Source organism: Terrapene carolina, unplaced genomic scaffold (genome assembly GCF_002925995.2).
Source record: "Terrapene carolina triunguis isolate 2854851 unplaced genomic scaffold, T_m_triunguis-2.0 Scaffold235, whole genome shotgun sequence".
In the NCBI taxonomy this organism is placed as follows: Eukaryota; Metazoa; Chordata; order Testudines; family Emydidae; genus Terrapene; species Terrapene triunguis.
Window position 1 is genome coordinate 1,694,636 of NW_020664586.1, and position 13,910 is coordinate 1,708,545.

Sequence of the window (13,910 nt, forward strand, 5' to 3'; positions counted from 1 at the left end):
GGGGTCCCAGGAGGGGGCAGTCAGGGGACAAGGAGCGGGGGGGGGGGTTGGGAGTTCTGGGGGCAGGGCTGTCAGGGGGCAGGGGTGGGGAGAGGGATCGGAGCAGTCAGGGGACAGGGAGCAGAGGGGTTTAGATGGGTCGGGAGTTCTGGGGGGGGCTGTCAGGGGGTGGGGAGTGGTTGGATGGGGCGTGGGAGTCCCAGGGGTCTGTCTGGGGGTGGGGGTGTGGATAAGGGTTGGGGCAATCAGGGTACAGGTAGGGGGTAGGGTCCTAGGGGGCCAGTTAGGATGGGGGGAGGGTCTCAGGAGGGGGCAGTCAGGGGACAAGAGGCAGGGAGGCTTAGGTAGGGGGTGGAGTCCTGGGGGGCAGTTAGGGGCAGGGGTCCCAGGAGGGGGCAGTCAGGGGACAAGGGACGGGGGGAGGGTTGTGGGTTCTGAGGGGGGCGGGAAGTGGGAGGGGCAGGGGCGGGGCTAGGGCGGGGCTCCTCCCATCCTCTTTTTTGCTTGCTGAAATATGGTAACCCTACCACTGCACATGTGGGCAGTGCCTGAGGAGACCCTGATCGGGAGCCTGGCCTGGGCAGTGCCCACAGCAGCAGGCATGGGAGAATCTGCCCCATCAGGTCTCTGGTCTCCACCAGCGAGGGGACAGCTACATCCCCGCTCCTCCCCCAGCTCTTTACCTCTGGCTACCTGACCTGCCCACCCGCCGGAGAGCCATATTTTGAGGCCCCACGTAGGCCCAGCATGGGCCAGCAAGGACACGGACCTGCCTGGGTCAGCGACGTCAGGAGTGGTGTCTGCTGGCACTGAGCTCTAACCCCCGGGCCGCGTTCTGACCCCTGGGCCATGCTCTCCCCACGCTGGTCTCTGACCCCTGGGGACGGGCTCTGCCTGGGCCACGCTCTCCCCTCCCTTGCACAGCAATGGGAATGCCAAGTGGTAGGAGACGCCGAGACCCTTGTTGTGCAGCCAAGGAAGCTCAGCTGGAGGCCAAGTGCTCAGCGAGTGCTGCTCTGTGCCAGTCACGCTGGCTGGCAGGGCTCTGCCCACTGCCACCTGACACAGCACAGCCAGCGCAGGTGGCAGGCTGTTGGGAAAGGGCAAGCCACACGTAATGGGTCTAAACTTCCAAAGCCCCATATGCCATGGGGGGCATGTAACACCGTGTGCGGACCGGCCACTAACCCTGGCTCCGTCAGCCATGCGCCCAGGGTGCCCGGTGGGGGGCAGGGTCCAGCCAGGGCGGGAGCTGGCATGAAGAGGAGAGAAGAGCTCTTTCCTGGACTTGGAGCAGCTGGGAGCCACACAGGGCCATTCTGCGGTCACTTGCCATAGCCACCTAGCTCCTGGGCGCTCCCCAGTGGGCGTGGCATGGGCACAGGCAATGCACTAGCCCCACACACAGCCCACCCCGCACTCACTACGTCCGACTTGGTGGTGAATTTCTGGATCTGCAGGCTCTCGAGCGCCATCCACTTGACGGGCAGTTTGGCCTGGCGGTGCTGCCGGATACTGTAATACTCCCTATCAAAGACGTCCCGGGCCAGGCCGAAATCCGCCACCTTCACCATGAACGTCTGGTCCAACCTGCAAGGCACAGATGGGGCTGGAGGGAGGGTGGGAGGAGGACCAGCCTGGTCCCCACCGCTCCGGGGAATGCCAGCTGAGCTGGTGGCACTGCTCCGGGAGCCTGGCATTCGGAGCCGCTTATCTCCAGCTCCCAGACATCTGGACCCAAAGCCATGGGCGGGCACTCAGGGGCCACTGGCACACAGGCTGGCAGGTCTCAGTGCAGCTCCCAGGGCCACGTGTCCACCCTCCCAGCTGGCAGAGTAACTGTTCCTGGGCCACGAACCCCATCCTCATAATAGCAGGGTTCCTTCTGAGGCGGTTTGACTAACACTCACCCTGCTGCTGCCCAGGCTCAGCCAGCACAGAGCGGGCATGCCAGGTCCCAGTACCCACCAGCCCCAGGCTGAGCCGGCACTGAAGGGACATGCCAGGCCCTGGTACCTACCAGCCCCAGGCTCAGCCGGCACTGAGGGGGCAGTGTCAGGCCCTGGTACCCACCAGCCCCAGGCTCCACTGGCACAGAAGGGGCAGTGCAGGCCCCGGTATTCACCAGCTCTGGGCTCAGCTGGCACAGACAGGGCTTCCCAGGCCCTGGTACCCACCAGACCCAGGCTCAGCCAGAACAGAGGGGGCACTGCCAGACCCAAGTACCCACCAGAACAAGGCTAAGCGAGCACAGAGGGAGCAGTGCCAGGCCCTGGTACCCTCCAGCCCCAGGCTCAGCTGGCACAGAGGGTGTGTTCCAGGCCCAGTTACCCATCAGCCCTAGGCTCAGTTGGCATAGAGGGGGCGTGCCAGGCCCTGGTACCCACCAGCCCTGGTCTGAGCTGGCACAGAGGGGACAGTGCCAGAGCCTTGTATCAACCAGTCCCAGGCTCAGCCAGCACAAAGGGGACATGCCAGGCCCCTGGTACCCACCACCCTGGGCTCAGCCAGCACAGAGGGGGCAGTGCCAGGCCCCAGTACCACCAGCCCCAGGCTCAGCCAGCACAGAGGGGACAGTGCCATGCCATGGTACCCACTAGCCCCAGGCTCAGCTGGCACAGAGGTGGCATGCCAGGCCCCATAGCCCTCCATCCCCATCAGCCAGGCCCGGGCTCGCCAGCGGCACTCAGAGGAATGGGTGCCATGGCCTGGGCTCCCGAGGCCAGTGTGCCTGGACAGAGCGTCCCGTTGGGAAGCGACTTGCAGTAAAGAGGATGCTTAGGAGTGTGCCCGTGAGTGCTCCAGGCTAGTGACGCATCCCCAGCATCCCGCAGCCGGGCACACAGGCCCCGGACACCCACCCACCACACTCACATGCAGTTCCTGGCGGCCAGGTCCCTGTGCACAAATTTCATGTGGGCCAGATAGTCCATGCCCTGCGCCACCTGCAGCCCGAAGCCTATCAGGTCCTTCACCGTCGGGTTCTGGGGAGACAGGAGCAGGGAGACATGCAGCCCCGTCCCTCGTGCCTGGGCACAGCACAGCCCCTACCTGGCACTGCAATGGCTGGAGCCCTGCGACCACCAGCTCCCCCAGCCACCCTGCATCTGGAGCTGGGAGACTGGGGCAGAGCGCCGGGCAGGGCAATGTCCACAGCTGGCTGTCGGGAGACCTGGCTAGAACGCTGCTTGGAGGGTCTCCATGGCAACCCCTACAGGACACAGGTGTGGGGCACAGGAGCATGGCCCTCTGCTGAGCCTGCCCCTGGCCATGGCTGGGGGCTGGCATGCGGCAGTGAGCTGCCCGGGCAGAGTTGAGTAGGGGACTCAGGAAGGGAATAGCTGGGGGCTGCAGGGCGGCATGGTGGGGCCGTGGCAGAGCACTGGGCTGGAGGGCAGCATGGAGGGGCAGTGGGCAGAGCTGGGGGGTTGGAGGGCAGCGCGGTGGGGCAGTGGCAGAGCGGGGGAGAGGGGAATAGCTGAGGGTGGGGAGACTGGAGTATGGTGTGGATGGGCAGCAGTAGAGCTGGGGGGCTTCAGGGGAATAGCTGGGGGGTTGGAGGGTGGTGTGGAGGGGCAGTCGCAAAGCAGAGGGGCTGGAGGGCAGCGCAAAGGGGCAGTGGCAGAGCTGGGGGAGGAGAATGCAGGGCACCCTGTGCTAGCCAGGTGAGCCCCTCACCTTCCCAGCGCAAAGCAGCCCTGCTGGCCAGCGAGCCTGGAGAGAACAGCATGAGGACAAGGGCGGGGCTCCTGGCCTCCTGGGGGCAGGGGGACTTGGTGGCTGGCTGGTGGGAGGGGCATATGGGCTCTGCTGGGTGTCCATCAGCCCTCATCTCACCTTCCTGCCCATTCGGCAGGCAGCACAAGCCCCCGCCCCAGACCCAGGCACCCCCTGCCCCACTGGGACCCTGTGATACAGAACGCCCCCTGCAGCAGCTTCAGCCTAGCTGACAGGTCTGGCAGCTCCTGGAAACCCAATGGCCGTGGTGCTGCCTGGCCGCATCTGCTGGCCCCCGCGCCCAGGGCAGGGCCGGGCCGGAGAGCACAGGCTGGCTAGGCAGGTAGCTGCATGGGGCCTGGCTCTGGGGGCAGGGGGTGTGATGTTATTAATATGAACTGGGACCGTATAGATCATTGTTGCCACCACTGTTATATATTTGCAGCAAATATTGTACAAAGGTTGTTGTGTGAGGTGTCTATGAAGAGGTTATAATTTGCTGGTTATTTGTATATGTGTATCATTTTTGTATTTGAAGTTATGAATATGGGCTATGTACTTGTATCTCAAATGTATTTGATTCCAAGTAGACTCAGTGAAGCATTTGGTCAGCTTCTTGAGAAGGGACTATTCTCAGTAAGTGCCCAATCAAGAAACACTTAACTGACAATGGACTTTGAGAGATGCCAATTTCAAACTAACATGTAAACAATGGCATTGGCCTGCAAACTGAATCATGCATGGACATGTGACTTGCCCATGTAACTCCAGATTCCATCTTGCTGCTGTGATTTTCCACAGTAAAAACAAAGGAGTGTCCTTCCACGGGCAGAGAATATAAAAGGCCCTGAAAACTCCTCCATCTGGTCTTCAATCCTGCTTCTTGCCTATGGAGGAACCTTGCTGCAAACTGAAGCTCTGAACAAAGGACTGAATGACCCATCCCAGCTGTGGATGTATTCCAGAGACTTGATTTGAACCTGCAGTTTATTCCATCACTGCTGCAAGCCTGAACCAAGAACTTTGCCATTAGTGTATGTAATTAATTCCATTTAACCAATTTTAGCTCTCATCTATATCTTTTTCCTTTTATGAATAAACCTTTAGATTTTAGATTCTAAAGGATTGGCAACAGCATGATTTGTAGGTAAGATCCGATTTGTATATTCACCTGGGTCTGGGGCTTGGTCCTTTGGGATCGGGAGAACCTTTTTTCTTTTACTGGAGTATTGGTTTTCATAACCATTCGTCCCCTTAACAAGTGGCACTGGTGGTGATACAGGGAAACTGGAGTGTCTAGGGGTATTGCTTGTATGACTTATGGTTAGCCAGTGGGGTAAAACCAAAGTCCTCTCTGTCTGTCTGGTTTGGTGTGTCTTAAAGGTGGAAAAACCCAGAGGTGAAAGTAACTTAAAGGACTTACCGGTACGCCGGAGTCCTGAGCGGGCCGGGGACTCAACCGAAAGAGGCATGGCCTCAATGGGAAGAGGTGGGGCCTTTCAAGAGCCTGGGGCTCCGGCTGTGGCTGGGAGCCCCAGGGCCTTTAAATCACCCCGGAGCTACCAGCTGCAGAGGCGGCTGGGAGCCCCGGGGCGAATTAAAGGGCCCGGGGCTCCGGCCACCGCAGAGCTCCAGGCCCTTTAAATCACCGCGGGAGCCCTGCCACCGCTACCCCGGGCGACAGGGCTCGGGCTAGGGCTGGGGTAGCGGCAGCAGGGCTCCGGTGGTGATTTAAAGGGCCCGGGGCTCCAGCCGCTGCGGGGAGCCCCAGGCCCTTTAAATCTCGGCCGAAGCCCGGTTCCCGGGGGCCCAGGGCTCCGGCAGCCGGGCTTGGGCTGGGATTTAAAGGGCCCAGGGCTCCCCGCAGGGGCTGGAGCTCCGTGACCTTTAAATCCCCACCCAAGCCCAGCAGCTGGAGCTCCAGCGGTGATTTTAAAAGCCCGGGGCTCTCCGCAGCGGCTGGAGCCCTGGGCCCTTTAAATCACCCACGGAGAAGATGGTCCAGTCCGGACTGTACCGGCTTACTTTCACCTCTGGAAAAACCTCAGCCTTGGGCTGTAACTGCCCTGCTCTAAGCAATTTGTCCTGAATTGGTACTCTCAGAAGTGTCCCACCAAGGGCAGCATTGTTACAGGAGGTTACCCGTTCTCCTCTGCCCCCAGCCAGGGTGACCCTGCCTTTGCCTGGCCCTTGAGCAGGGAGGGTGGCTGTCCGGTGCTTACCCGTTCCTTGGAGCGGATGAAGTGCCGGAGGTCTCCATGCTTCATGTAGGGCAGCACGACCAGGGGCAATCCCTGGCGCGGCAGGCAGACACCCACCAGCGACAGGACGTGGGGGTGATGGAAGCTCTTCATGAGAATCCCCTCCTTCAGGAACTCCTCCACCTCCTCCACGTCGGTGATCCCTGGGACCAAGCACAGCCATGAGGCTGGGGCACCAACCAGCCCGGGAGCTGCATCACAGGGACAGGCCCCAGGGGATGGGGCGACTTGGGCTGTCCGGAGCCCAGCAAGGAGCAGCAGAGGGCACGGGAGAGCGGTGGCTACATCACAGAGGGGTTACGCCCATGCCATGGGACACCACGCCCAGCCACCAGCCAGGCACAGCAGGGGCCGGGCACACACACGCTTCCTGGCCCCCGGCATTGGCAGCTGCACAGGGGGAAGGCCTGAAAATGCCCAGGAGTCAGGCATAGCCCAGATAGGTGGGGTTCCTGCTCTATTCACCTCCTGCTCCTTGGCCCACAGCCTGGCACGAATGAAGGGCCAACGCAGGAAGCAGGCGGGGCTTGGAGGGACCCCGGGGGGATAGGGATTGGGGACCCCCTAGAGCACGGCAGAGGCAACCCCTGTGGGAGAGCAGGCCAGGAGCCAGAGGGAGGGGCACTCACGGTTCAGGGATTTGACGGCGCAGTGGATCTCCCTCTCTGACAGATCTCTGTACATGCCGTGGTACACGCTCCCGAAATGCCCTGGCCGGGAAAACACAGGCACCCTGGACAGAGCCGCCATGCAGCAAGGAACGCCCCGAGCTGCCCTTTGCTCCAGCCCCCAGCCAGCCTGCCACAGGCAGGACAAACACCTAGAGTCCAAGGGGATGGGCTGGAAGATGGCAGGGGGGCTGGGAGGGTGTCAATGCTGCAGGGCCCAGATGGGCACCAGATACAGCAGGGGGGCTGGGGCTGCATTACTGTGGAGAGGCACCCACACGTACTGGATACGGCCAAGGGGACGTGGCCATGTTGGCGCCACAGGGCCCAGATGGGCACCAGATACAGCCAAGGGGACGGGGCCATGTCAGTGCCACAGGGCCCAGATGGGCACCAGATACAGCCAAGGGGACGGGGCCATGTCAGTGCCACAGGGCCCAGATGGGCACCAGATACAGCCAAGGGGACAGGGCCATGTCGGTGCCGCAGGGCCCAGATGGGCACCAGATATGGCCAAGGGGACAGGGCCATGTCAGCGTCGCAAGACCCAGACCAGCACCAGATACGGCTAAGGGGCCGGGGCCATGTCGGCGCCATTGGGCCTGGACGGGAACCGGATATGGCTGAGGGGATGGGGCCATGTTGGCATTGCAGGGCCCAGACAGGCACCAGATACGGCCTTGCCCTGCTGTGGGGCCTCCAGGCCGGCCTGATGGGCTCCCCCACAGGGCTGTTCTGCGCTGGGCCGGGTACTGCCCCTCATCGGGTTCAGAGAGGTGACCTAGCTGGGCAACAGCCACCAGCCGCAGGCATGCACCTGGCACTCCGGGGAACGGGCTGATCTTGGCACAACCAAACTATGCCATGCTGCTCAGCCCGAGCCCTCAAGCCGTGGGCAGGGACCGGTCCCTCCGATCAGGGGAGCAGCCGGGGCCAGGCAGCGAGACTGTGGCGGGTGTGGAATCCCGCCCCCGTGCCCAACCCTGCATGCCATGCCACAGATGAACACCATCCGTGCTGGATCAGCACCACATGGGGGCTCTTGTTAGTACTGAGCTTCTCTGGGGTGGGACCTTGACACAGAGGGAATGTCAGGTGGGCCCAGCCCGACCCAGCTACGGCTCAGCACTCATTGTGCCAATCTGCATGTGCCATGTAGGCCCAGCCCAGCCGCGGTTCAGCGCTCACTGTGCCAGTCTGCATGTGCCACACAGGTCCAGCCCAGCCCAGCGCTCACTGTGCAAGGCTGCATGCGCCACATGGGCCCAGCCCGACCCAGCTATGGCTCAGTATTCCTTGTGCCAGTCGGTATGTGCCACACAGGTCCAGCTTAACCCAACTACAGCTCGGCACTCACAGTGCCAGGCTGCGGGTGCCACGCAGGCCCAGCCCAACCCAACTACGGCTCAGCGCTCCTGTGCCAGGCTGCAGATGCCATGAGGGCTCGACCCAGCCGCAGTTCAGCGCTCACTGTGCCACGCTGCCGTGCCAGGCGGGCCCTAACCCTAACCTTTGCCGATGACCCGGTCCCAGTGTGTTAGCAGCCGTTCCTCTGGGATCAGGATGTCCTTCACCTCCTCCAGCAGCTCGGGACGGAGGTTTTTGACGCAACAGGACGGCATCCTCACAAGTGGCACGGCAGAGCTGTCGCTACTGCCCATGTAGGAGGCATCTCGGAAGCGCCTGCTGGCAAAGCCACCGCTGGGAGTGACTGCTGGGGGCAGCACTGCCAGGAACCAGGCAGAGAGAGGAAAGTCACAGCGAGACCCTGGCAAAACCCTTCCCCTCCACTGGATCAGCCTGTGTGCCCTGCTGCCTGCCCCCCACTGGGGCAGAGAGAGGAACTGCCCCTCAGAACATCCCCAGGGTCTCCCGATCAATGCACACCAGCCCCGTGAGGGCCCCCAGGCATTGCAGTGCTGGGAGCTTGTGGGCGGGGGTCCCACGGCTGGCGAGCACCAGTCGACAGGAGCTGCACACAGCCACGGCCGAGACCCGTCCACTGGGGCAGAATAGAAGGGAGCCGACTGACATGCTGGTGCGGCTCTAACACGGGCAGGGCTGCCCCAAGCTGGGCAGGCCTTTCCCGGCTGGTGTGGGTCGGGGGGAGGGAAGGGGTGTCTGCTGCAAGGACGGTGACTCGGCCCTGCCCCCACAGGCTGCAGGCACAGTGAGCAGTGCCCCCTGGCATGACAGTTCCTTACCCTGCACATCCCGGTAGTCCATGAAGGAGGGGAGCAGGGCAAAGCTGGGGGCATTCCCATTGGGATTCACCAGCATCTCCAAATTCTCGGTCCCTGAGGACATGGAACAAGAAGCCATTCAGAGTCCCAAGAGCCAACGTTGGCCTAGTGGCCTGGCCCATTTCTGCTGGGTACCAGATATCCCACTGGCCACAGGCATCGCTCAGCCCCCCTGCCACACTGAGAGGACGGGAGGCCCAGCCCCACTAAGGGTATGTCTACACTACAGGATTAATCCGAATTTAGATAATTCGAATTTGGGAAACAGGTTGTATAAATTCGATTGTGCGCGGCCACACTAAGCACCTTAATTCGGTTTTAAACCACATTAATTCGGTGGTGTGCGGCCACACTACCCCATTAACTTAAATACAGTAATTCGGTGGTGTGCGTCCACACTAACCCTAATTCGAATTAACAAAATCGATTTAGGCTCTACTCCGTTCGTCGAGGTGGAGTACAGAAATCGATTTAAAGGGCCCTTTAATTCGAATTAACTGGCTCTGTAGTGTGGACGGGTGAAGGGTTAATTCGGATTAAGGCAGCTAAATCCGAATTAAAGTCCTAGTGTAGACCAGGCCTCAGAGTCAGCACCCTAAGGACTGGCGCAGCATCAGTAACGATGTGTGTGGGGGGAGGGCAATTTCTTGGTGCCTAGATAGCAGGATGATGTGCGCATTGCTTGTAATGCCAGAAGACACTCCCCCATGGTCATGGGGCACAGTCCAATTCACCCAGGTAAGGCATATGACACCCAGCTGGGGGCCCAGAACAGGAGCGGACGCTGCCAGAGCAGAGAGCATGTGACACAACATTCAGTGCCTGTGGGAATGGGGCCATGGCAGGCTCAGGGGTGCAACACCCCCTCTGTGGGAAGGGAATTACCCATCTCCTTCCTGCGTCTGCATTTCACCACCAGGAACACCAGGAGGCAGCCGAACACGAAGATGGTGATGATGCCCAGGAGGATGCCCGTCAGGGGGTCTGGGGAGACAGTGGCCACCACCGAACCCAGGTGCTGGCACGCGCCATTCACACAGATCTGGGGAAGGACAGGGCAGGCAGTCAGTGCCTGGGCAGCCAGCAGGCAGAGAATGGGTCCCTAAGCCATCTGCAGGATTAGGGGGACTTGCCCACCCCCGGCGCTGATCACCACCCCAGCTCTTATCTAGCACTTTCACCCAGCAATCTCAGTGTGCTGTCAAGGTTAGTGGAAACCGGGGCACGGCCGTGACTTGCCCAGGTCTCCTGAGTCCCAGCCCAGTGCTCTATGCGCCGTGCCACTCTGCCTCTCTGAAGCATTAACACACTGTACTCCTGCAGCTGGCGCTCCTGCCCAGATTCTCCAGAGGGGGTGGGGCTGGCATGAAGGGAGCTCCACTCCACACAGGTCTCCTGGGTACTGAGGGATTCAGTGCCCAGGGTTGGTGGGACGACAGAGGGCCCAGAAGCAAGCAGCACATGTGGCACATGGCCAGCCCCGACCCACACTCCCCTGGCAGGATGGGCATCGTTGCCTAATGGACCAGAGGACATTTCCCATCGTTTGGCCCATGGGGCTACACCCTTTTGTTACTGGGCTGCTCTGAGCATGCATGCCAGCTACCCCAGCCCCCGCGCTCTGTCCCGTCCCAGCCCTGCCTGGCAGCACTCTTGCAAAGCCTGGCACCTACTCGTTTCAGCAGTGAGCACTGGGTGAGGCAGGTTGGGCAAGACATGGGCATCAAAGATGCCACCCCAGCACGTGCCATGTTGTAGAGACACCAGAGGAAGGAGACTGACAGGGTCACCACGTGGGCTCAGCCGGCATGGACCCCCCGGCCACCCCTTTGCACCCAGGGCAGACAACAAGCAGCTGGCACAGCCTGTGGCTGCATGCTGGGCTGTACGCTGCTTCCCCTGCCCTCCTCACTGTGTGCCAGGCAGCAGAACCAGGAGAGACGCCCAGCAGCTGGCTGGCAGTGGGGAAGCCGTTCCCCACAGGCCTGGTGCCCTCCAGAGGCTGGGAAAGCCTTCCCCAGGCAGCTGCACTCAGGACATGTTCAGTCCCGAGCACTGTCCAAAGAGGAAGGGCAGGGAGAGGGGGTGGAAGGCTGTGGGCCAGACCCTCCAGGGCAGAGGGCCAGTCTAGGCAGTGCTGCCACAGCCCTGAGCCAGCCTGGGTCTCCCTGGGCTCCATGCCAGCCAGGGGAAAGGGGGGCGAAACCCTGGGAGCCCAGCTCAGGGCGAGCGCTGTCCTCCCTCCAGCTCGGCTCTACCTGCACAGGGACTCCATCCAGGGGGAGGCTAAGGTTCCTGGGGATCCGGCAGGTCACCTCATTCTTCAGCACGCTGGGGTGGCAGTCCTGGCCCGCCACAGTCACGGTGATGCTCATGCAGCCCACCAGCGCATCCAACCCGATTTGCTGCACACACAGCCACCGTCATGGGGATCCCTCGACCCTAGCTAGAGAACTCCCCCACCTGAGCCGCCCCACCTCCCCAAGGAACGCCCTGGCCTCTCCCTGGAACCCCACCCCCACCTGAGCCACCCCACCTCTCCAAGGTTGCCCGCCCCCCGGCCTGAGCTGCCCCCGCTCCCCCAGGAACCACCCCGCCTCCCCCAGGAACCACCCCACCTCCCTGGGGAACCCCGCAGCCTCTCCCAGGAACCGTCCTGCCTGAGACCCCGGGAACCCCCAGGCCCACCCCTCCCCAGGGGACCGCACCACCCCAGCCTCAGCTCCAGCTGCCAAGCCTCTCGCCTGGGCTCCCATCCCTTCGCCCTAACCAGTGCACCATCCTTCAGGGCCAGACATTCATCCCCCTGCAGGCCCTCAGCCTGCTGGCCATGGCCCCAGGCCCTCCCCCACCAGCCATCGGCCCGGCCTCGGGCCCTCCCCCTCCCCCTCCCTCCCACTGGCTATCCCTCCATGCCCTGGGCCCTCCCCTATCCCATCCCCACCAGCCATCATCCCATGGCACTCTTCTGGCCCCCAGCCCACCAATGCAGGCCTGGCCTGGCCCCCTCAGTGCCACTCCTGCCTGGGCCCCCTGCCTCCCCCAGCCCCCTCCGTACGTGGATCTCGATCTCGTCGTCACCAGACTTGAGGTGGTACGTGTTGTCGCGCTCAAAGGGCAGGATCTGAGGCGTGGGGTAGTAGCGCAGGTGGAAAGCCCTGCGCCCGGGGGAGCCGTCCAGCAGCACGGTCAGGTTGCCATGGGCGCTCTCCACCCTGTTAGCGAAGGGGTAGGCTGGGCTCTGGCACACCAGCTGCTCGGGAGAGCGCGGCCCCGCGCACACCTGAGGGGACAAGGTGCGTTGGAAGGAGCGTACCCGGGAGCAGAGCTCACAGTGGGGAGGGGACCCGGTGCTCCCTGGACATGGCCCGGAACCGGTTCCCAGGCACCCCATCAGGCCCAGGCCCGCACCGCCCTTCGCTCTGCTGGCTGCATGCTACGGTCCCGGCCCAGGCCTCTCGCCACCCCCCCTACCCTGCCACAGGCACACTACGTCTGCAGGGAGCCCGAGGCTGCAGCACCAACTTAACGCGCCCGCCTTGGATAACTGGAGACCAGAGCCACCAGTGACACGAGTGTGTGAGCTCTCAGCTGCCTCCTGGCAAACGCACAACCTCCTATGACTGGCACGGCCTGGGCCCAAGACTTCAGACTGGGACAGCAGGGCCTGTGGGCCGGCACTGAGCAGAGCCCAGGGCTGGGCTAGCATGGCTTGCATGTTGGGATTGGGGGGCACTGGCAGAGCTGGGCGGACACAGGGCAGGGCTAGCAGGGGTTGAGCGGCAGGACTGAGGGGAACTGGCAGAGCTGGGGAGGAGCCCAGGGCTGGGCTAGCAGGGCTTGTGGGGTGGGATTGGGGGGGAAATGGCAGAGCTCAGGGTGGCCCAGGGCTGGGCTAGCAGGGGCTGAGGGGCAGGATTGGGGGGCACTGGCAGACCGGGTGGAATCTCCTACAGCGCCTGCCTGCACCAGGCCCGACCAGCGTTTCAAGCCCGTTTTTCTCTCCCCCTTCAGCACATCATGCCCAGCTCCCTGACTGTGATCCCCTTGCCTCAGCCGGCCCTGGCCCACGATGCCGGCCCTGCCCCGCCCCTCACACTCACCTTGGCCTCCGTTGCCATGCTGGCGTCCACAAACTGGATTCTGGGGTAATACACGGAGTCCAGGCTGGTGCCATGGATGGTGAGGGCCGAACCCCTGCAGAAGGTCACAGATCACTGCCATATGGAACGTGAAGCACAGCCCTGAGCCTGGGACCTCAGGGCCAGGGGAGACCCGGCCAGGGCACACTGGGGGCCTACAAGCTTGGGGGAGCCCCTCGCCAGAGCATGCTGGGGACCCCGGGGCCGGCAGAACCCTGGACGGATGCACTAGGGACCTACGGGCCGGACCAGCTTCCAGTGTTGGGTGTGCTGGGGACCATGGGGCTAGGGGAACCCCGTACGGGATGCCCTGGGGACCCAGGGGAACCCCATCTGGGGTATGCTGGCTAGATACGCTGCCTGGGCCTCTGGTGCGCACAAGGGGAGCTGTGCCCCCTGTTCCTAACCCCCCATGCTGTGAACTCCCACGTGTCATGGGCTTGCAGGAGGAGGCTGGGGCTGCCCATGGAATCAGGGGGCTGCCCCATCCCCAGCCTGGAGGGGGGACACCTGGGCTCTCAGGAGGGGGCCCTCAGCTGGGTGAAATGGGCCAGGCTGCTGGGCACAGAGTGCTAGGCTCTTCACCGTCCCCTGCAGGGAGGAGGCCATGCAAGCTGGGGGTGGGGGAGGGAGGTTGTGATCCGGGGAGGTTGGAGAGTAGGGTTGGAGTGTGTGGGGGGGTGACATTATTGACATGAACTATGACCGTATAGATCATTGTTGCAATCACAGTTACATATTTGCAGTAAATATTGTACAAAGGTTGTCAAGTGAGGTGTCTATGAAAAGGTTATGATTTGCTGGTAATGATTATGCTATCTGTATGCATATATCATTTTTGTATTTAAAGTTATAAGTATTGGCTCTATACTGTCTGTA

At 62.3% G+C, this 13,910-nt stretch overlaps 1 protein-coding gene across 2 annotated transcripts in view; it reads right to left on the reverse strand.

The window, feature by feature from the left end:
* Positions 1–1,035: 1,035 nt before the first annotated feature.
* MST1R (macrophage stimulating 1 receptor) overlaps positions 1,036–13,910 on the reverse strand; it is a 45,316-nt gene continuing 32,441 nt past the window's right edge. For both annotated transcript variants that reach the window (XM_024193691.1, XM_024193688.1), the window contains exons 10-19: positions 12,993–13,086; positions 11,948–12,172; positions 11,148–11,294; positions 9,775–9,931; positions 8,851–8,943; positions 8,157–8,372; positions 6,608–6,688; positions 5,940–6,121; positions 2,875–2,984; positions 1,036–1,590 (exon numbers count right to left, since the gene is read on the reverse strand). In XM_024193691.1, the coding sequence (XP_024049459.1) occupies positions 1,326–1,590; positions 2,875–2,984; positions 5,940–6,121; positions 6,608–6,688; positions 8,157–8,372; positions 8,851–8,943; positions 9,775–9,931; positions 11,148–11,294; positions 11,948–12,172; positions 12,993–13,086 (1,570 nt within the window). In that variant the 3' untranslated portion in view covers positions 1,036–1,325. The remainder of the gene's footprint in view (positions 1,591–2,874; positions 2,985–5,939; positions 6,122–6,607; positions 6,689–8,156; positions 8,373–8,850; positions 8,944–9,774; positions 9,932–11,147; positions 11,295–11,947; positions 12,173–12,992; positions 13,087–13,910) is intronic.